This window comes from Myripristis murdjan, chromosome 1 (genome assembly GCF_902150065.1).
Source record: "Myripristis murdjan chromosome 1, fMyrMur1.1, whole genome shotgun sequence".
Classification (NCBI taxonomy): domain Eukaryota; kingdom Metazoa; phylum Chordata; class Actinopteri; order Holocentriformes; family Holocentridae; genus Myripristis; species Myripristis murdjan.
In genome coordinates this window covers 21,564,223-21,586,783 of record NC_043980.1, presented here as the reverse complement: position 1 = coordinate 21,586,783, position 22,561 = coordinate 21,564,223, and the positions used below count along the sequence as shown (strand labels likewise).

The 22,561-nt window shown below is 42.1% G+C and overlaps 4 protein-coding genes across 4 annotated transcripts; all 4 read left to right on the top strand.

The window, feature by feature from the left end:
* Positions 1–2,367: 2,367 nt before the first annotated feature.
* Positions 2,368–9,355, top strand: chrna9a (cholinergic receptor, nicotinic, alpha 9a). The gene is made up of 7 exons (XM_030057196.1): positions 2,368–2,603; positions 2,873–3,018; positions 4,939–5,093; positions 5,395–5,575; positions 6,472–6,823; positions 7,904–8,523; positions 9,044–9,355. Exons 1-7 carry the CDS (start codon positions 2,558–2,560, stop codon positions 9,212–9,214), a joined length of 1,671 nt encoding a protein of 556 aa, XP_029913056.1. The 5' UTR covers positions 2,368–2,557; the 3' UTR covers positions 9,215–9,355.
* Positions 9,356–12,668: 3,313 nt separating this feature from the next.
* Positions 12,669–14,404, top strand: LOC115362114 (GTPase IMAP family member 9-like). Its single transcript, XM_030055909.1, has 3 exons — positions 12,669–12,711; positions 12,798–13,636; positions 14,099–14,404. Exons 1-3 carry the CDS (start codon positions 12,669–12,671, stop codon positions 14,402–14,404), a joined length of 1,188 nt encoding a protein of 395 aa, XP_029911769.1.
* Positions 14,405–15,413: 1,009 nt separating this feature from the next.
* Positions 15,414–19,354, top strand: LOC115362105 (glutamine synthetase-like). Its single transcript, XM_030055897.1, has 6 exons — positions 15,414–15,585; positions 15,790–15,939; positions 17,136–17,282; positions 17,454–17,575; positions 18,080–18,279; positions 19,039–19,354. Exons 1-6 carry the CDS (start codon positions 15,414–15,416, stop codon positions 19,352–19,354), a joined length of 1,107 nt encoding a protein of 368 aa, XP_029911757.1.
* Positions 19,355–20,572: 1,218 nt separating this feature from the next.
* On the top strand, positions 20,573–21,928 carry LOC115364375 (D(1) dopamine receptor-like). The gene has a single exon (XM_030058916.1). The coding sequence runs from the start codon at positions 20,573–20,575 to the stop codon at positions 21,926–21,928; it is 1,356 nt and encodes a 451-aa protein (XP_029914776.1).
* Positions 21,929–22,561: the final 633 nt, after the last annotated feature.

The window sequence follows — 22,561 nt, the reverse complement described above, 5'->3', positions numbered from 1 at the left end:
TATAACCTTCTTGGTGCGATAGCTAAAAATACTTTTTCACTTCGTACCTGCCTTCCTTCCTTCCTTCACTCTCTACACCTTCCTCCAATAATATCATCATCATCTTCGTCTTCCTCTTCAGAGTAGTAGCAGTAGTGGTGGTAGTATATACTTCAGGGAACTGGTATTTTAATTAGTTTCAATTTTACTCCTGTTTGTCAAACATATGAATTTAACAATAGTACTCTGTATGATGACGATGTAATGAAACTAATTAGCTGTGTAATGAAATAAAAACTCAAAAGAAACTGTAAATGCTCTAAAACAATGATAAATCAATAGGGGAGAGTGGGGTAATTTGTGCCAAGGGGCAAGTAGTGCCACCCCAGTTATCTAGAAAACCTTAGAAGAAATTGGTCATGTGACCACATATTTCTGAAGAGGCATCCATTTCAAGGTTCAAGGTTTTTTGATTGCTGTGTTTGAACAATTATAGAAAACTTTGAAAACAGTTCACACAGGTTTTAGTACTTTAGTAAGCTACACCATGAGTCTGTACAGTTAGCATGATGTTAGCTCAAAACAGCTGGGGGATGCATTTTTTTCAAAATGGTGGGCTTGGGGTAATTTGTGCCAAAGGGCCTGGGGTAAGTTGTGCCAGTGGAACAACTTGTGATTATATACTATATATTACTTTATTGTATTTTATTGTTATTGTACATTGTCTTCTTACGTTTGATCATTAAAACTATTCAGATTCAGATGAAGATGATCTTCAGGTGCTCATTTTGGAATTTTTATTTTGTTCTGGGTATGTGTTCATGTGGCGCTAGGCCTTGTTATAGAAAGGTGGCCTGTGATCTTATTAAAATAATAAATAAATGTTAAATAAATAATTTTGTATTGAATTTGTTTTGCTTTTATATAGCATTATCATTTGTGAGATTAAAATGATCTCTTTTACTTTAATTATCAATGGCACAATTTACCCCAGTGTATTCTCTCTAATGGCACAATTTACCCCGCACTGGGGGCAAGTTGTGCCACAAAACCACTTCTTTTTCGAAAGCTATATTTCTCAAACAGTTTATATAAGATCCAAAGTGATTGTTCCCAGGGATGCACAACATCCTAAACTATATGTGCATATTTTAGTTGGAGGCATTACTGTAATTCCCTCGCTTTACAGGCACTTTAAGTAAAAATTGACACTAATTACCCCACTCTCCCCTACATTAACACAACATTTTCACAGCGATTGCTACTTAGAAAAAAATGAAAGTGGTCTTATATTACTTATATTTATTTACATATGTTATGAAACCACTCATTAGTGAACTTTAAATGCATACAAGCTAACTGCTGCAAATTGTTGCATGAATCAAATGTTATCCAAAGGCCACATTTTGTATTAAATTAAAACAACAAACAAACAAAAACAATGCACATATAAAGGCATGCGATATGCATTTTCTGAAGCCTGGTTCTGAGTTTAGATTTGTATGGTGTTCATATCTTTCAGATACTTTCAGGGCTACTTGGTGACTCTTCCTATAGTTTTTTAAAGAAGAGGGTTGGACGGGTGTGGGTGGGGCAAATTATTTATTTGGACTGAAATGCAAAGGGGGATTCCACAGTGCAGCCACACTGAATCACTGATTTTTATCTTTTTTTTTTTATTTTTTATTTTTTTTTTTTTTTATACAACTTTAAAATCTTTTGATGAGCAACGCAGAAACAGGCGGCAGACCGCTGAGAGCTGGTGAGGACGCTGGAGACCCCTGTGTTTAGGTATACTAAACCATGACAATGGCCTTTTGAAGGTGTCTTCTCTCTGAGACTATTAGTACAACAATACAGTAGATTGGTTGTTCATCCTCTCTGGTTACTTATCGCTTTGACAAGTTACAGACAAAGAAAGGATGAAATCCACACTTACAGTATCACCGGTCGAGCACCAGTGTGGGGCTTCACTGCCCCAAACGTTAAAGAGCCCTATTTACAGTGTGTAATCTGACCCAGGATCTGTCTCAAGTTTATTGCCATGGCTAGCATTCGACATGTGTAACATGCATGTTTATCTTGGATCACCTTGGCATGGCTCACAGACTGTGGCTGTATGTGACTGACACCTGTCAGTGGCTGTGTAATGAAGTAAGGTACAGTGTGTGTGTGTGTGTGTCTGTGTGTGTCTAGGTGTATGTCATACATCTACTTGTGGCCATGTAAACAGGCGGATAAGGCTGCAGGAATCAGATTTCACCCCTTCCCTATGTGCTACGTGATACCACAGTCTACCTGTTTGTGTGCGTGTGCGCGTGCGAGTGATAGCAGGTCCTGTTCCAGAGCAGCGATCTCACCGACAGACAGTGATAGAGGCGAACTGCGACTAACAACTAGTGAAGCATTCAGAGCTTCTGACAGGATGTTAGATTTTTAGACTTTTCTGTGTTCTCGGCACGCACATCCTGAAAATGCAATGGAGCTCAGACTAAAGTGACACTTTGCATCGGGACCCGGGCTGTCTTGGTGACTGCTATATTGAATAATTGATCCCTCGGCTTGTGACTGGCTGAAAATGAGGAAGGCAGCTCTGATGGTGTGGATCAGCCTGCTGGTGCAAGGTCAGTTCAGTGCAATGGAACAGTTAATATCTAAAAAGTTTTATAACCTGACAACTGAACAGTATTTTGCTCTTTTATCCTCCCCTATTTTTTCTGTAAAACCACCCCTGCCTTGCTTTTATGCTACTTTGCGTTACTGACTGCCATTTGCCATCTGACAACTTGGTTCTCTACCTTTTTTGTCTACTTTCTCCTTTCTGTCTTTGTTCTTTGTGTGTCTTCTCTGCCCTCCACTTTGGTGTCTCTCTCTACTCTCCCTCCTGTCCCAGTGTCTCATGCTGCCCAGGGTCATTATGCCCAAAAACTTTTAAATGACCTCATGGAGAACTACTCCAATGCTCTGAGACCTGTAGAGGACACAGACAAGGCCCTCAACGTCACCCTGCAGATCACTCTGTCACAGATCAAAGATATGGTGAGTAAAGCAACTCACCCTATCAGATTTTGATTAAAGGACAAGGCTCAGGATGTTACATCGTTGCAAACCCAGCACCAGGATGTAACAACATAGGGGCAGTTAAAAATGGCGAGGGAGCAAATATTTCTCAGAAAAAGAAACCGGAAATACTTTATTGGTCGCTATGGGGAAACTGGATAAGGAAAAAGTGCAAAAAGAGCAACTGCAGCAAGCGGCCATCCTGGTTGGCACCTGCGCACATTATATTATATTAAACCCTAAAATGGTTATCATCCTACTGTGTCTGTTTTATGCACTACCATTCATAGGTATCGGATTTATTAGCTGCAACCAGCAGCTTTGTAACTCACTCTGTTGATTGGTCAGTTGGATGGTCAGTCCACAAATATTTCCCCTCCCTTTGGCAGCCACAGTTATTGTCATAGGAGGCTTGGCATGGAGATCAAGTGTGTGTGAGGGAAGGTGTGTGTTTGTGTTCAGGCCAATCTGCTGAAGGGGGCATGGCAAAGGGCGTGGCCTATTGCAAAAAGTCACATATCTTCCAAACGGATTCACCGACTCTCACAAGAGTTTGAGGAAAGGTTGGTCATGAGCCAAAGGACAGCTGATCATCTGTTGTTACCAACTGGCAACAAAGGGGGTGTTGCAGTGGGAGTGGCCTATAACAAGAAGGCGCATAACTTCTACATGGATCCACACAGAATGGCCAAACTTTGTAGAAAGACACACACACACACACACACACACACACACACACACTTACACACACAGTCATATTTCCATCACTTTGGAGGACAATACATTGACTTATCCAGTACTTGCCTTACCCTAACCATAACACTTAACCTTAACATAACCCCAAAGTTAGCTTACCTTTAAATAAAGTCTTCACCCTCAAGTTCATTATTTTTACTAAGGGGACTTGCTTTTGGTCTCCATAAGGGAGGCGAGTCCCCACAACATGACTGTGGAAACAGATTTACGTCCCCACAGTATTACTAATGCCTGGTACACAGATCTCTCTAGCACATATCAAAGGTATCAAAGGTATCAAATGTTATTTATTGTGTATACAGAGAGTACATAAATACAAATATGACTATAGCAAACTGCGAATAATTCCTTTGTCCGTTACAATAATCAACAAGTATTACACTTATTACACAATATTTTAATTGAGGAGCTACAGTACAAATATAAGGATCTCATATCAACCCACAGCACTGCCAACAGCTATCTGCTGTTCCTATAGTAGCCACTAGAGGTCAGTAAAGTGTAACAGTGGATTGGAGTAGTCTTAAGTATGCAGGCAGATGGCTACTGACCAACTGTCTGAGTCCCCTTTACCTGTTTGTGATCACTTCAGACACAATCCTCTGTGTCTTAAAAGTCTGGGTGTAAGTATTTGCATGTATCTGAATACATCTGAGTTCATAAAATTATGTGGAAGTGTGTGTGTTTATATGTACTGTTTCCTTTTACATGCCTATGTGTACATGTGGTGTGTGCCACATATGTGCATGTTTAATCATTCATTACTAGAACAACTAGAATTTTAAACAGCAAGGCAGTATAAGGCCAAGGGCGGGGCTATAGCTCTAACTATGCACAGTCGCCCTTGGTTGACTGTTGTGACTGTACAACTTGATTGTGTATATTTCTACGGGTTAGCCATATGTTTTATGTCATACCATTTATGTTATTTATATTGTTTAAGTGAACGGTTCATAAGTGTCTAAGCATGTTTTAACCTCTTGTCTCTCTTCTGCACTAATGTAGGGTTATGAAGTCTATTATATCACATTGCATCGAATCATGTCATATCATATTGCATGCATCACATCACATCACATCATATTGCATTAAACTGTGTTTATGTCTGTCTGACTGTCTGTGTTTGCATATATATGTGTGTAGGATGAGAGGAATCAGGTGCTGACTACCTACCTGTGGATCAGGCAGAAGTGGCACGATGCCTACCTGAAGTGGGACAAGGAGGACTACGATGGGCTAGAGGAGATCCGCATCCCCAGTGACCTGGTTTGGAGGCCAGACATCGTCCTGTACAACAAGTCAGTGATATAGACATGGAGACAGAAAGGGTGCAAGAAAGACAGACAAAGAGGAAGAGAAACTGAGAAAGAAAGAAAGACACATAGCGAAAGAATACATGTGAAATAAAATGAAAACACAAAGCAAACCACTATTTTTACATGCTTCTTTGTATGTTTACATTTTATTTATATTGATGGATGTCTGCATTCTGATCATCACCAATTAGATTTACCTGCATTTTTATGCCTGCCTCACATTTTGTGTCCTATTGTATGCATGTGCCTACTAATGCCTCTCTTCATGTTCCTGTCTGCACAGAGCCGATGAGGAGTCGTCAGGCCCTGCCGACACTAATGTGGTGCTGCGTTACAATGGTGAGATCACCTGGGACTCTCCAGCCATCACCAAGAGCTCCTGTGTGGTCGATGTCTCCTACTTCCCCTTCGACTGGCAGAAGTGCAATCTCACCTTCGGCTCCTGGACCTACAATGGCAACCAGGTGTGTAAACAGGGGGTGACAAGGGGGATATGAGATGGGACCATCTTACTAGGATTACATGCAGCACACAACCAGCACGCCATATACCTTACACAAAAAACCCCACTTCACTCAGTCATATCAGTCACATCATCAATCAGTGAGAATATCAATCATATTCTTGGATTAATGCAAAACCTTTTCTTCTTTGCTTTGCTCTGAGCAGTAAGACATTTTATTCTTCAGGCTATCATCATCGGGACTGATCCCAACATGCTCAAAGAGCAAATACATACATGAAGGTTAGGTGACAAAGAGAAAGGTGCAACCAATTAGTCACCAAAGAGAAGGCAACAGTATTATAGTTAATCCTCCTTCCTAATTGTGGCAGTGCCGCCTCATTGATCCCCAGCTCTGGCACTTTCTTTTTGAAGTTTCCATGTTCTCCCTCTCTCATATTGTGCCCTACATTCCTCATGTAGCTTGCAGAGTCTAGACTCCTCATAAGTCTGCATGTGACTATGGTAGTCTTTGTTAGCCATGGTGACCTGTACAGGGTGACTCTTTGCCCTCTGCCCTCTTTTTGCTGGTTTGCTCTAGCTGTACCTGAAAACTTAATAATAATAAATGGCTTACCCTTGTTAACTCTTGATTTTAAAGAAAATATATAAAGGAAAACTGTCAATCTATCATTCATCATCCTGATTGTTAATGTATGCATCCACGTGCACATAAAGTTCAAATTTAAAGAGTAACTAAAGCTCAAACCCAAATCTTTGTTAAGCCTGACCTCTAATGGTTGAAAAGTTGGGTGGCTGGACATTGGTGGCATCACCTGCCACGAATGACATACTGTCTGTGTATTTGGGTATGTGTATGTGCACTGCAACTTCACTTTTTGTCTGTCGTCCCCACAGGTGGACATCACCATGGGCATGGACAGCGGTGACCTGTCAGACTTTGTGGATAACGTGGAGTGGGAGTGCCTTGGCATGCCGGCAGTTAAGAACGTCATCATGTATGGCTGCTGTTCCGACCCTTATCCTGACATCACCTACACTCTGCTCCTGAAGCGCCGCTCCTCCTTTTACATCTTCAATCTCCTCTTGCCCTGCTTCCTCATCTCATTCCTGGCCCCGCTGGGCTTCTACCTGCCGGCAGACTCAGGGGAGAAGGTTTCCCTGGGGGTCACAGTGCTGCTGGCACTCACTGTCTTCCAGCTGATGGTGGCTGAGAGCATGCCTCCCTCTGAGAGCGTGCCCTACATAGGTGAGTGCAAAGACGGACCAAAAAAAAAAAAAACAAAAAAAAAACAAAAAAAAAAAAATCAAACCTCTGCAAAGTGTTCCCAGTGATTCAATTTTTAATTCCATAAACTCCATTGTGTAGCTTTTTTGCAATATTGGCTGCAAACCTAAAGGGTTGGATATGTAATAGGGATGTCATGAGAATCAATACTTGATACAAATACCAATATGAAAATGATACTATAATACAAAACTAAAAACACTAGTATTGGTAGCAGTGGTGCAACTTGACACCTCACTCCCAGTTAACTCAGTGTTCTTATTCTAATGCAGCCTGTATGTTTAAATATGTGAAACACTTAAAGTTGCAGCTTACAGGACTGTCAATCAAAATTAGGGCTGGAGCATAGGGGCATCAAATATTGGACAAGAGGCACCAAAATTAGGGAGAGTGAAGCGGCAGATCCCACGTTTATTTTCACAAGAACTTCCCCTTTAAAATGATCAAGTAATGGGTCTGATTCAGGGCAGATTGATTTCACCTGTGTCTAGTTAACTGACAGAATGGGTGCGCTCGTTTCTCCTGCCAGAGCTCAGCAAGGTCATGACAGACATGGAAGACTTTCAATGCTACTTAAAGGCTGCAGGCCCATGTTGTGCTTGTAACTCAATGTTCTTATTCTAATGTCCTATAGGTTTAAATACGGGAAACACATACAAGCACACATTCTTGATAATGTTTAAAGTGTGTTTTTAAATAAAGAAGTGTGTGCTGAGATGGGATTTCTGTTTTTGCTGTGGTATTGAAACATGTATGGAGAATTGTGGAATTTAACCGGTATTGGTGTCAGCAAAAAAATTCTGGTTTCATTCTGGTATCATGACATTCATGACATGTAGTTGTTTATTTGGAAAAAAAAAAAAAAAAGCCTTAAAGCATTCAATTTGGAAGCATAAGTATCCAGTGCTAGATCCAGTGTTGTTGCTTCAGTATGTATCTGTGAGCAAGGAAGGTATATTTGAGTATATGTGTGTGTAAACCTTTGTCCAACATCCATTTCCCCTATGCATATGTAAGTCTTTTCTCTGTCTTCTGCTTTAGGGAAGTACTACATAGCTACCATGACTATGATCACAGCCTCCACCTCCCTGACCATCTTCATCATGAACATTCATTTCTGCGGCGCTGAGGCTAAACCAGTCCCCCACTGGGCCAAGGTGCTCATCATAGACTACATGTCCAAGATCTTCTTTGTCTATGAGGTGGGGGAGAACTGCACTACACCGGAAAGCGAGAGAATCCCACCCTACTCCGATGAACCCATGGGTGAGAAGAGCTGTTACCTTGACGACCGCTTCCACGACAACCTCTACCACGACAGTAACCCGTACCAGTACAGCAACGGCCACGGCCCGTATCACCACAGCAAGCACCACCAAAACCACAACAACCTCCGCCAGGCCAACGGCCATGCCAACAACAGCCGCCACCATTACAACAACCACAACAACCACGCTACCAGAGGAGACAGGGGCGAGGGCAAGAGAGAGCCCCCGCGACGCTACCACCACATCAGACGGGACGAGCTGGACTACCAGGCCCCTCCTCTACGTAACCTCCAGCATCTGAACGGGGCGCTGAAGGAACAGCTGCTTTTTGCCTCCGAGAAACTTCCCATCCCAGCTTGCCCCTGCAGCTGCCCCTGCCCACAACACAAACAGGTGAATCACCGCATCATCTCTCTGCTTACTTACTTACCGACTTCTCTAATTTATCTACATCTCCTCATGTTTACTAAAGTAAGTGAGTAAGTAAGTAAAGCTTTATTTATGAGGCACTCTTTAAAACAGTTACAAAGTGCTTCACACACAGAAAATAAGACATACACAGAAAAACAAATACATTAAGAATATATATACATAAAGAAGGAGAACAGAAAGAGAAGACATATAGATCCTAAGTCTTTCCAAAGATCTTCAATATAGATTTGTCGAAAGGCTTGCCTATAAAAATTAGTCTTAGTGCTTAAAACAGTCCAAGGATTCTGGAAAATGAATAGGTTGGGGAGGATTATTAAAGGTATTAGGTATCCTGCTATGCCGAAACAATTGGCCCATAATCAACTCCCCAAATGGGTACGAGGAAGAACTACTTCTGCATGTCAGCATTACTGCATTTCTCTCTCTCTCTCTCTCTCTCTCTCTCTCTCTCTCTCTCTCTATTTCTCTCTCACTCCATCAGGTGATGAAGAATATCCAATACATCGCCAACTGCTTCCGCGAACAGAGAGCGACTAACGCCAAGGGAGCAGAATGGAAGAAAGTTGCCAAGGTGATGGATAGGTTTTTCATGTGGATCTTCTTCATTATGGTTTTCCTGATGAGCATCCTCATCATCGCCAAAGCCACCTGACAGCCTCTTCATCTTCATCATCGTATCTGACGTCATCCTCACTATCACTGCTGGACCCCAGTGCTACCCAAGAGTCACCTCATGTCCAGTTTACTCCAATGTAAAAATGTGTAATGATGAATCAAATAATAATAAGTTTTGTCCACAAACATTTTTTTGTGTTTGTTGTCAGTAGTGTGTGTGTGTGTGTGTGTGTGTGTGTGTGTGTGTGTGTGTGTGTGTGTGTGTGTGTGTGCGTGTTTGTGTATGCGTAAGCTCATTATTGCTTTCTGCCTTGACATAAAGAGAGCAGGGTCATGGTCACAAATAAAAACTTGGTTATCCTTTTACACACACACACACACACACACACACACACACACACACACTTAAGAAATTCAAGGAAGCCTTGCAGTAAGTTAAAGTCAGGTGTGCTTGCACGTGTGACGGAGCAGTGGAGCAGTAAGACAATCTAGACCTTGAACATGCATCTCTCCATTATTGATGCACTAACAGCCAGACATGCAGCTATAGGCATTACATTACTTATATTACATTTTAAGCAACTAGATAATGCTCTTTCCCAGAGTGAGTTACAGTATGTGCACCAGCCAAAAAAGCTTAAATTCCTCTGTAGTCAACATTATACACATTGGAATAGTACAGTATGCAAGGGTGAGAGGGCAAAAGCTTCAAATCATCGCCTGTCCATACAATATGTGTCTGTGTTAAAGAGAGAAGTGGGAAAAAGTGTATTCCTATGCCCAGAACACACTTGTACAAGCCCAGACTACCTTACAAGAAGAAAAAATAATGGGCTCTTGCTCTGAGCAAGAAGGAATACATTTAGATTTAGACTTAGATGGTACCTACTATGCTTGTTCACAGGTTCAAGAATAAATATTGGTGGACAGTAAACTGTCTACATAAAAATAATAGCCTGTATTGTGTGTTAATCTGAGTGGTATTTATCTGATAAATAATCTTATTCCGTCATAATTACACAGACAAATGTTTTGTGCAAATGCAAATGAACAACAAAAGCAACTTGACAAACAAATCTTCATAACAATGTCTATGATCATACTCTAATTCCCCATTTAAAGTTACTTTGTTTCTTGGCATGTCAGAGTATTTCTAGACGGTTCACCTTGTCGTGGCAGCAGCTGCAGCTTTCACTGATATCACCTGTCAGCTGAGGAGTTTGTTTATTGAAACTTCCATCGTGACAAAACAAGCACATGGTGGATCTCTATGTCTTTCTATGTGACGGTGCAGCTCACAGTGACAGTGAAGGGGTAAGTTAAAGTTGAAATGAGTTAAAATCATCTGTCTGCTACTATAGGAAGCAAATTCATAGCCTATCTCTATATCAGCCATTTACATATAAGCTAAGTTATTCCTAATTAGCTGTGCTGTTGTAAACAAAGTTATTGCATAATGACAAAGCAACCAACGCCCCACACCAGGTAAGACTCACCTCCTCCCAAAGCCGACATTTTTTCTTTTCCTTTTTTTTTTTTTTTTTTTTTTTTTAAATTTGAATCAAAATCAAGAACCACAACGTTATTTTGACAATTCTTTTATTCATTTTCTTGTGAGATCAGAAAATGAAGCATTTAAAAATGTTTTAGAATGCTTTCAAACATGTAGATTTTCCTCTAAATTTGATTGTTTCGTCCTCATAGATAATAAATAGTATCAAATATCTATACAATCATATCATGTTTCTCTCAGTTTTGTCAGATTTGCTATCAGCATACAGTGTGTGTTAGTATGATGTACTGGAGAGCTGCGTCTCTGAGTGTTGTCAAACTTGGAACATGCATTCAACCTTGGAGAGGACGGCTGTGCTCCTCTGACTGTTAAAGCATTAAGTCACGCTCCAACTATGTAATTTGCAAGTTTCCAGCTGAATAGGATCTGTCACTGCCATTAGTCCACTGCATCCGTGCCATGAGCCTCTAGTGCAACCTGTCTCCTTTCATATGTAGTGAGACTGTAATTTGTCATATTCCATCTTCAATACTGTGCATGGCCTCAAGACCGTTAATTGTCTTTCATTAGCTCTGCTGCAAACTTGAAAAATGGATTCATTTCCATAACATTTATTTGAATGCACATACAGGCTCAACCTCTTATGCTGTTCTCCATAGATGTAGAACCCGTCAGTGTTGAGATATTACAAATAAAGTGGCAAAGATCTCACCCTAGTAAAAGCAAACAACTGAACACACTAATGTACTAAAGTCAGCAGGGAAGTTCTGATAACAACATGGGCACCTAAAGCTAAACATGCATAAAAACAAGGCCATCTTTGTGTAATCAAATAAATGCATCTTCTAGAAATATATTTTTTATGTCCTAGTATATATTATATACTATATATGCTATATAGTATATAAAAAGATGGTGGATTCTATTTTTAAAAAAGCAGGGACTGTAGTACACATCAGAAAATAGGTGAGAGCAAAAGGAACAGTCACTATGCTCAGAGTATGTGTTTTTTTTTTTTTTTTTTTTTTTACGATCTTATGTAAAGCAACGCTCCAGGTGAATCCAGGTATATGCTTACAGTTTGGCATGCACACCCTGTGCCTCTCCCACACAAGACTGTTGGCGTTGTCTCCCAGAAGATTAAGCCTCTGCTGAAAAATGGTGGTCATGCTTTAAGAAATATGTACAGTTAAAAAAGAAAAGACAGGAAAAAGGATGAATGTGTTATACAGAAACCATAGACATGAAATGTATGGAAACAAGACAGGGATGTATTCATAATAATTTGAATGTGTAGTTTATCACATATAAAATACTTTGACCTGTACTATGTTACTCTGTGTGACTGTAAGTGTAGCTCTTCCTTGTAAATATATTTTAAAAAGTTCTCTCTTTTGCTGCCATATTCAATTTTATACATAACTAGTAACTAGTGACATAACTAGTAAGTATTTTTTTTTTTTACCATCTTCCCCTCTTCCAATAATGACTAGGTTAAAGTCCATACTTCGGTTTTGTCTCCATACTTCCATTAAGGCCCTCAACACTGATAGGAGTGTACCTGTCTCATTGATCCCTGATGGTTCCTAAATGGCAGCAGATAAGTTTACTTTCAATGATCAAGAGCCAGAGCACTCATATCACTAGTGTGCTGAACTTTGATCACACTGACACCAACAAATTCAGATTTTTTTTTTTTTTCCAGTAATTTATTGTCTGCCCTGGACCATGCCCTGTTGCTGCAGTGTGTGCACTCAGTGATATAATCTGCTGGTCTGACTGCCTTAGAGACAAACTATTGGGTCACGCTTTCTCCAGACTGACATTAGAAATGATGATGGTGTCCGGGAGGGTAGAGTCCAGAAAAGGCTGTTTGTTACAGGGGCATCCTTGTGTTGACCACTCCCCGACACACCTACAACACTGGCAAATAAATAGATGCCCTTCTGTAGTAGTGGAGGCAAGTAACCAGAACAGCATGTCGTCCATCAGCAAGCAGCTGTCCTCAATCACCTGCACAGGTCAGTCCGAATTTGTCTTTTGTTTGTCTTGTTTCTTATATTTGAACATAACTCAGCAATTCAGTGATCCCTTTCTTTTTAATCAGGCAGGAAGGAGTCTTCCTCCTCCAGTGAGGTCCGACTGGTTATGCTGGGGAAGACCGGCAGCGGAAAGAGCGCCACTGCCAACTCCATCCTGGGTCGCAGAGCCTTTGAATCCCAGGTCTGCAGCGCCTCTGTTACCAGGCGGTGTCGCAGGGCATGTGGAGACTTCCGGGGACGACACATCACACTCCTGGATACCCCGGGGCTTCTGGACCCTTATCAGACCCCTCAGGAGGTGCAGAAGGAGCTGAAGAGGAGTGTAACTCTCCTGTTTCCCGGCCCCCACGCCTTCCTACTGGTTTTTCAGATTGGGAGGTTCACAGAGGAGGAGAAGGAGGCAGTGCTCCAGATCAAACAGGCTATGGGGCCACAGGTCCTGGGCTTCTCAGTGGTAGTTTTCACCCATGGAGACAGTCTGGCAGAGGAGATATCTGTGAAGCATTGCCTGATAGAACGGTGCGAAGGCCTGGCTGAGCTGGTGGCTAGGTGTGGTGGGAGGTACTGCGTCTTTAACAACCACAACTCCAAGACCAAGGAACAGGTGTCCGAGCTGCTGGCCATGGTGGACAGCGTGGGGAAGGCTAATGGAGGAAGCTGCTACACCAGCAAGATGCTCCAGGCAGCAGAGGAGGAGATGGCACAAAACCTGCAGGTAGAGAGGAGGCTGCAGAAGGAGAAGGAGGAGCTGGTGAAGAGGAAGCAGGAGGCGGCAGTAAGAGAGTGGTACCAAAGAGAACTAGAGAAGATTCAGTCAAAGAGCGAGAGAGAGATCCAGGAGCTGAGGAGAAAATACGAGATACTGCGAGAGAAAGATGAGAAACTGGCAAGGGAGAAGGGGGAGGTCTCTAGAAGAGAGAGAGAAGAGAATGAAAAGATGGAGAAGGAGAGGAAAATCCAAGAGATGGTGAGAGTGATAGAGATCAGGACGGAGGAGGAGAAGAAGAGGGAGGCTCTTCAGGAAAAACTTGACAAAATCACAATAACACTGGCGGAACAGACAGAGAGGGAGGAGAAAATGAGGCGAGCGATGGAGGAGAAGATCCAAAAAGATAAAGTGGAAAACGAAAGGAAAGAGAGAGAGAGGCAGCAGCAGCAGATACAGAGGGAGCAGGCCATCAAGAGGAGAGAGGAGATGAAGAGAGATACTTTGCAGAAAGAATTAGATAAACTCACCCACAGCTTAGAGGAACAGATTAAGGGGGAGGAGGAGAGGGCAAAGCAAAGACAGGAAGAGAACCAAAGGGAAAAAGAAAGAGAGGTGGAAAATCACAGAGTGGAGAAAGATAAAAATATTGCCCTCCAGCAACAGCTGAGGCTGGTCACAACGAAGATGGAGGAGCAAAAAACAAATGAGGGAAAACTCAAGAGACAGCTGGATGAAAGCCTGCGGAGAGAGAGAGAAAGATGTCAGGTGGAAATTCGCCGGCTGAAGAGGGAGCTTGGGAAGTGCTCAGAGTTGTACGAGGAGGATATCCTGAAGAAATCTGCCGAGGAACAAAGCTTTATAACTGCATTTACCAGACCTGTGACTGGATATGCCCAAGAGATGGGGCTGGTAGTGCTGAATATAGCTGTAGAGAGCATTGGAGCATCCTGCGCTATACAGTAATTGTATGAATGTCCCTAACATAGTGTATTTATTCTACTGTGTAAGTGTCAAGACAGATAAACTACTTAACTATAACTTGTTCACCCTGCTAAGCACAGTAGCCAACAGTATCACTTAAGATAATGAATATGTATGAAGTTCTTAAATTTACATTAGATTCAAAGTATGAACAGCAGCCATTAACCAAGAGTTGTGAAAAGAAAGAAAAAGAATGCTCATGTTTCATTTCATTTCATTTCAACACATGGATGTAATTCCAGTGTGTCCTAAATCAACAAATGCGCAAAAATAGTACAAACCTTCAAAAATGAACAGGATAATCTGATTATCAGCTCCCCCACCCTTTGCCTCTCCCTGTGTCTTTCTCCCTCCTCTAAATCTGTATTCAAACAGAACACTGTTGCCTTTAATAAAGAAGATCAAATACTCTTTAAGCGCTATTCCAGTTTTTCTCACCATCAGCCCGACCTCGACTGTGCCATCTGGTTTTTGGCTTTTAGTGACAGTGTGTGTGTGTGTGTGTGTGTGTGTGTGTGTGTGTGTGTGTGTGTGTGTGCGTGTGTGTTTGTGTGTATGTTGGGGGATAATATTTAATTCGGAGTGTACTGTCATAGCAATATGTAGTCAAAATGATACTGCGTAAAGGTAGCAGGTACTGGGAGGCACAGCGTGATACATAGCTTTACAATAAATAGGCTTTATGAGAATGAAAAACATAGAACTATCATTAAAATTGGATTGTATTGCCCTGCAAGTGGCACAGATGGAATGACATTTTGAAGTAGCACTAACTACTCTTTTGCCAAAGTAAAAAAAAAAAAAAATCTGAATTTGAATGTCTGATTTGCATATATTAAAAATGCATTTGAATATTTGAATCTTTTGCATTCACCCAAATGCTTTCAGAAGGAGCAGAATGACGAGGACAACAGAGACATATTTAGGATAATCTGATGGTGTTGTTACCTCCATGAGCAGTGAAGCATTTTCATTGAGTCTACAGTAAATTATGATGTCTGCTGCGTCGAAGAGCGCTGGTCTTAACAAGACAGTCAGGCAGCACTATCTGTCTCTTGCCCAAGGTGCCGTGTGCCTGGTAACTTACATTTGGATTGATGAGACTGGAGAAAATCTAAAGTGCAAAACCAAGACTCTGAACACAGAACCAGCTGGACTTCAAGGTAAAAACAGGTTGGGGCAAGCCAGCATCCACACATTCAGATGCTACAAAAAGATTGTTGCTACTGCACTTAGGCCATTAATTTTGAAAGGGTTTAAAATGGAAGTATTGCTCATTTTTGCCAATGTATGAATTATGCATATCTGCCTGTTTCATATGACCACCACTTTTTCCTTGAACTTCTGACAATGTGCACCTCTGTCAGACATCCCGGAGTGGGCCACTGCATGGAGCACAGATGGGAGGTTGGTTGAGGTCCTGTTGATCCCAGTGAGGATGTTTCGAGACCCCTTCATCCTTGACCCTAATAAACTGGTGCTATGTGAAGTGCTTGACAGCAACCGGGTGCCTATAGGTATTTATTAATGTCTGAGAAAATATGGCTTGAGCGACAGAACAGAAAAGTGGTTCAGGGAAGATAAAGGGCTTCTATAGTTTGAATTGTTCTATAGGTTGGCATTGTTTTTTTTTTTTTTTTTTATAGGGACCTAAACCTCTGAAAACACAATTACTGTTGGTAAGAGTGCTCAAGTGTTTTGTCTGTTGTGTATAGAAAACCACCATTAGGTGAAAAGTCAGTTGGATTTGCTGTTGTTACAAAGTTTGCACTTTATTAAAACTTTGGGATTCACGTCATGACAAGATGCCAAACAATTTGTGTTTTATCCTGTGATTTCTGGTTGGCACATTTCACTAGTAAATCATTTCTAAAATAAATAAATAAATAAATAAAAATAAATAAAAATAAAATAAAATAAAATAAAATAAAATAAAATAAAATAAAATAAAATAAAATAAAATAAAATAAAATAAAAATTCAGTGTCGGATATATTAGGTGCCTCCTGGTCCTTCCTCAGACTAATATAACAAAGACAGGATCAGGTAGCATACTGTCAAATTTTCTCAAAACAACAAAACAAAACAAAACAAGACATTTTCATAATTATCAGCTGCCAAATGAAATTTTTGCCCTGCTGGCAGGCAGGGCCTGAGGATGGCCATGTTAGTCTGTCCATCTGTCCGTCTGTCCGTCCAATACTTTATTCCAAAGTAACATCTTGAAGTCTATTGAGTGGGTTGCCATGAAATTTGAAAGCACATTTATGCTCCCCAGTGGATGAACCCTTGCAGTTTTAGTAACTTCATGATCTTTCCTCCAGTGCCATTCTCAGGTCAAAATGTACAAACCCCATCCTCCCATTACTTAGATTCTACCAACAAGAAGCCAGTGGGGCACCAGCAGCACAGGGCATTTTTATACAAAAAGGTGGGGCTACAACATACAATGACAGCTGAACGTTGCAAAACATAAGATGTCATGGGGTCTACAGCATCATGGAGAACACACAGCATCATACAAAGCAGCACAGGGCCATTATTACACATTCCCTATGATATTCATGACCTTTGCATTGTTTTGCATTGTCAGTCTAGTGTTCTCTCGGTGCAGTGGTAATGTGGTACTGTGGTAATGTGCTGCGTGTGCTGATTCTTTTGTTCTTTATTTTAAACTTATGTTTTTTCTTTTTTTTGTTTTTTTAAATATGCAGGAAGTAATCAGCGTTCACAGTGTGATAAAATCATGGAGGAAGTCAAGGAGTTTCAGCCTTGGTTTGGAATGGAGCAGGAATACACACTCTTTGATTTGGATGGACAGCTCATTGGCTGGCTTCCTCGTGAATCCCAGGAAACTCAAGGTTAAAAGGCTAAATGGGCTGAAAAATTGTATTCAGAGTGATATGAAAAAAATATTCAGTCTTTAATAATTAATTTAAAATGTCTGTGATGTTCATTGTAAGACGTTTATGATGCCTTGAAAATATTTTGTATTACAGTGCAAGACAGTTTTCTGGTGTTTGTGTCCCCAGGGTTTAATAGAGTGGTCGCTGGGAGGCTCTATGGCAGGAATATATGCATCAGTCACTGCAAAGCCTGCCTCTATGCTGGTGTGAAGATCTGTGGCACTAACGCTGAGGCAATTCCAGGCCAAGTATGGAGAGGCTGTTTGACCTGTCTGATCTGATCCACAACTAGATTGTAAAATTATGAAGTCAGTTCATTTGTTTAACAGTTTAACTACTAAACTGAATGATTTGGAGATCAGAGGATATTGACTTCCATCCGTCTTTGCAAGTGTAATTGTAGTTGCAAGTAGTGTTTTTGGTTTGCTTGAGCCCACTTAGGTGCCAAACCTAGGACAGTCCAAGATTAGTCAGTCACATGAAAATGTTTGAATTTAGTACACTGTTGTGAATGATAACTGATTCTTTAATGAGTAACTTGAATTACATTTCATAGCACTCAGTATTTTTACATAAAAAAGGTGGGGCTGCAACATACAATGACAGCTGAATGTTGCAAAACATAGCATGGCAGCATCATGGAGAACACACAGCATCATTCACACACACCACTTTGCAGTAACATGACATTATTGTTCCTTTGGCTGCATACTTAGCCAGTGGACTTTTCTTCATGTGCTTTACCTGATCAGTGGGAGTTCCAGGTCGGCCCATGTGAGGGGACTGAAATAGGGGACCATCTGTGGGTAGCGCGCTATATTCTGCACCGTGTATGTGAAGATTTTGGAGTCATTGCTTCCTTGGATCCCAAACCCAGCGGGGTGAATTCTGGTACATCAGGCTGTCACACTAACTTCAGCACCAAGGAGATGAGAGGCGAAGGAGGGCTTAAGTAAGTCCAGGCTGATGGCTGACACTTACACACACATACATGCATTTGTCTAACTAGACTTGTGAGGGTGTTACATTGACTATGTTCATTCCCCTAACCCTAACCTTAACTATCATAGCTACATGCCTAATCTTAACTCGTACCTTGAACTAATATCTCTAGTTTAAACCTTAATTCTAAGTCAAAGTGTTAAAGGCCGTATGAGTAGGATTTGTCGGTCACATTTTGTAAACACAACAGTCAGATTTCCTTTTTCTCTGTGGTCTGCGTCTATGATTTTGGGAGCTTGCAATTGAATATCATGCTATCAGTCTGGCATTGTGAGCTGTTGTTGACTGGGAGCTACACACCTACTGCCCAAAGACTGACACCCAGAAGAGTCCCGAGCTCAGTAAAACAGGAAACTCTAGGTTTCTGCAGATACACACACCGCCACACACTCCTAGTTAGTCATAAGTGATAATTGAGAAGGAATATTTTTGTATGAATCTACTCATTGTTTTTAAAGAATACCCTACTCATTCTGCCTTTAACTTAACCTAGCCCCTTGAAGAAATGAGGTCTGGGCAAAATTGCCATCAGTTTGCAAAAATCTCAAAAAATCCGTAAGTCTTAATCAACTTCTTGCATGGAAAGAAATGTAAGAACTCAAACACACACAATTCACAAGATATTCACAATACACATACAATGTGTGTTGTATTCCACCTAGGCTATAGATGAATATATAAATTCAGTCTTCTTTCTGGGAAACTATAGACACATTGAAGAGTCCATCCAAAGGTTGAGTAAGCGTCACTCTCAGCACCTCCGTGTCTACGACCCGCATGGTGGCCAGGACAACATACATCGCCTCACTGGTCTGTCTAGTACCTCCCATTTCCATGAATTCTCCACAGCCACGGCCTGTCGGGACGTTAGCGTCCGCATCCCTGTCCATGTCAGTCAAAAGGGCTGTGGATATTTAGAAGACAGACGTCCTGCTTCCAACTGTGACCCCTATGCCGTGATAAGGGCCTTGGCTGAAACCTGTCTGCTGTCGACCACCGAGGAAGATGAGGATGGGAGTGTCTGAAAGATTGAACCTGGATAGGGAACACATACCCATGTGGAAAAAAACAGTTGTTCTTTAGATGTAATACAATAGTGCAAAGTAATTTAATATAGGTTTATAGGTTTTTTTTTTTTTTTTTTTTTTTTTTTTAGGACTTTTTAGTGATAGTAGGAAAACTGCTCCGGGTAAATTCTCAAGCTTGTAATGTTCTCAGTACCTGTTGGGTAAACAAAGGAAGAAAAAGAATATTAAAGTTACAGAAAATGGAAATCAGCTATATATTTTTTGGCAAACGTGTTCTGGTGTCATATCTCTATCTGTCAGACTTCATAGATGTTTTGCAGTTCACCGGAAGTCACTTCAGTCACCTTTAATATGTGGATTAAAAAGACCGCACCTGGTACCTGTTTTGGATGGATATGACAATTCTGTGAACCAGGGCCAAAACCACCATTTCAACATTGGGGGGACAGATGTTGAATTTGCTATTGAATTGCTAATATATTCCAGCAATATTGGGGGGGACATTGTTGGAGTGCCTGAACATTGGGGGGGACTTGTCCCCCCCAATGTATATGGACGTTTGGTCCCTGCTGTGAACACACACACACACACACACACACACACACACACACACACACACACACACACACACACACACACACTGTAAAACACTTCAGTTGACCAGCTTCAAGTTCATTTATTTAGACTATATAGCCCTCCTTCGCATACATATTTCAAAGGACTTCATAAAAATGAGCTTAATTAACTCCTTGTTTACATTTAAAGATTCATATAAACAATTCAATGTTACAGTGATGACCTGGCAAAAGGTCTCTTGATGGAAATACGGACAAACAAAATACAGGGAGACAAGACAAGAAGGGTAGCAGTTGCAGGAGGCAACAAAAACATATAAAACTGTAATGTTGAAGGAGACAGTGAAGTAGCAGATAATTTGACTTGGTCTGACATGGCAGTTGCTTTTCTTAGATGGCAAACTTCACTCAGCTCTGTGGCTCGGGGCTGTTATTTGTCAGCAGAGGGTACCAGCTGGTGGTGCATGTGGTCTCCAGTAAATCTGCTCTGCGCTCCTGAGAGCGTCACACATCAGTCCGACTGGAGGAGGGCGCGCACTCTCCAATCTGTCTGAGTGAATATGCTATTTTTGCTTTCTTGTTCCCGATGGGTGGCCTTCTTATATTTCTGGTTTGACATGGCAACGCGCAAAACCAGGCAATGAATAACACAAGCGGCTTGACGCTGGCGGGGACGGACAGCCGGGAGCAGTTACCGGCGCACCGCGTTGTAACGGGGTGCGTTCTGACCCTGCTCATAATCTGGACGCTCGTCGGGAACTTCACTGTGTGCGCCGCCGTTTTTCGCTACCGGCACCTGCGGGCCAAAGTAACCAACATCTTCATCGTGTCTCTCGCTCTCTCGGACCTCCTGGTCGCCGTGTTGGTGATGCCGTGGAAAGCCGTGGCAGAGGTGGCCGGTTTCTGGCCATTTGGGAGGTTCTGTAAGACCTGGCTGGCCTGCGACATCATGTGCTCCACGGCCTCCATCCTCAACTTGTGCGTCATTAGTGTGGATCGATACTGGGCCATCTCCAGCCCTTTCCGCTACGAGAGGACTATGAACAAAAGGATGGCCTCTGTTATGATCGGCGTGACATGGACGGTGTCCGTGGTCATCTCCTTCGTCCCCGTGCATCTGAACTGGCACCGGGCAGAGATTGGTGACGCGGCCGCGGAAGGTGACAGCGGGAGTTGTGACTCCAGCCTGAGCCGCACATACGCCATCTCATCCTCTCTCATCAGTTTCTACATCCCTGTGGCTATCATGGTAGTCACATACACCCGCATCTACCGGATAGCCCAGATGCAGATAAGGAGGATATCCACTCTGGAGCGAGCGGCTGAGCACGCACAGAGTTGCCGCTCGGATGCGCCTGAACACTTTTCTCACTTGTTCACAGATCTGAGTAAGAACTTTTACCAGTCTCATCCTCATCCTCACCCTCATTCTCATCCTAATCCTCATCACGGCCACCGCGCGCTCAGGGTGTCCATCCGAAAAGAGACAAAAGTCCTCAAAACTTTGGGCATCATCATGGGTGTCTTTGTCTGTTGCTGGTTCCCATTCTTTGTCCTGAACTGCGCCCTGCCCTTCTGTCCCGAGCCGGGGACGCCAGGCGCTCAGCGTGGCGCGTACTGCGTCAGTGAGAAAACTTTCGATGTGTTTGTGTGGATCGGTTGGAGCAACTCGTCTCTCAACCCGGTCATCTACGCGTTCAACGCAGACTTTCGTGAAGCCTTCCTGCGCCTTTTGGGCTGCCGCGGAGAGGGATGCTGGTCCGCGGTGAGCGCAGCAGTGGAGACCGTGGTGGCGAGCAACGAGGTCGGATCCTTGAAGCAGGACAGTCCGCTGAACGCGGAGCTGCGCGTCTCCCGTGGCATAAACACCAGGGGAAGCGCGGACAGTGGCAAAAGCACATTGACTGTATTTTATCACAGAGGGACAGCGTTGGACCAGGTGGCAGACACAGAGGAAACCAACAACAAGGACAGACTGACGCACATACCCTTATGAGTGACAACATCTGTTTGTGAGGAATCCCCATGAGGGAGCAGGGCAAGCACAGGCTATTAGACTCAGTGATCCAGAGGTTGGAGTAAGAATATCAATGCCTCGGAGCAAAAAGGTCTATTTTAGCAAGTGACTAAATTAAGTAGGCCAAACATTTTTTGTTTTCCTTTAAATCAATCAGTGAATATCTTTAATGGAGTGAAAAACTGCCATAAGAGAGACATCATGTCACTTGTTTCTGATGCTGCAGGTTACCATTTGTTTCAAAAATTTTCAAGTGGCAAGTGACAATATTCTCTTGCACTGAGAAAATGGCACTTTACCCAGGAGAAGTTTGCAACAAGTTAATTTGGCTTATAATGATTTCACCCAACTGTCCATTTTCCACTTGTTTTCAAAAACAAGACACAGACATAGAGGAGACATTTTCTTGAATGAATTGTTCTTGTATTGATTCTTCTGTCATCTGTCACATTTCATTCTACTTGTTTCTTAAAAATTTGCAGAAGAGATTGAATTGCTTTGGCAGCAAGTGAAATTATCTCACCCCCTGGCAGATTTCACTGTTTTGAGGTGTTTTCACTGGAAATTAGATTAACTTATCAAGACAAACAGTTTTTGCAGTGTTGCTCAGTG

What these genes read in the sequence shown, in the direction of transcription:
- chrna9a (XM_030057196.1), top strand. Translation starts at nt 2,558, where the DNA reads ATGAGGAAGGCAGCTCTGATGGTGTGGATCAGCCTGCTGGTGCAAG. An exon ending in GATCAGCCTGCTGGTGCAAG is followed by an intron (nt 2,604 to 2,872) that starts GTCAGTTCAGTG and finishes CTCCTGTCCCAG; the next exon opens with TGTCTCATGCTGCCCAGGGT. An exon ending in CCTGCCCACAACACAAACAG is followed by an intron (nt 8,524 to 9,043) that starts GTGAATCACCGC and finishes TCACTCCATCAG; the next exon opens with GTGATGAAGAATATCCAATA.
- LOC115362114 (XM_030055909.1), top strand. Translation starts at nt 12,669, where the DNA reads ATGTCGTCCATCAGCAAGCAGCTGTCCTCAATCACCTGCACAG. An exon ending in GTCCTCAATCACCTGCACAG is followed by an intron (nt 12,712 to 12,797) that starts GTCAGTCCGAAT and finishes CTTTTTAATCAG; the next exon opens with GCAGGAAGGAGTCTTCCTCC. An exon ending in TGGCAAGGGAGAAGGGGGAG is followed by an intron (nt 13,637 to 14,098) that starts GTCTCTAGAAGA and finishes ATTGCCCTCCAG; the next exon opens with CAACAGCTGAGGCTGGTCAC.
- LOC115362105 (XM_030055897.1), top strand. Translation starts at nt 15,414, where the DNA reads ATGATGTCTGCTGCGTCGAAGAGCGCTGGTCTTAACAAGACAGTCAGG. An exon ending in TGAATCCCAGGAAACTCAAG is followed by an intron (nt 17,283 to 17,453) that starts GTTAAAAGGCTA and finishes TTGTGTCCCCAG; the next exon opens with GGTTTAATAGAGTGGTCGCT. An exon ending in CTGAGGCAATTCCAGGCCAA is followed by an intron (nt 17,576 to 18,079) that starts GTATGGAGAGGC and finishes TTACCTGATCAG; the next exon opens with TGGGAGTTCCAGGTCGGCCC.
- LOC115364375 (XM_030058916.1), top strand. Translation starts at nt 20,573, where the DNA reads ATGAATAACACAAGCGGCTTGACGCTGGCGGGGACGGACAGCCGGGAG.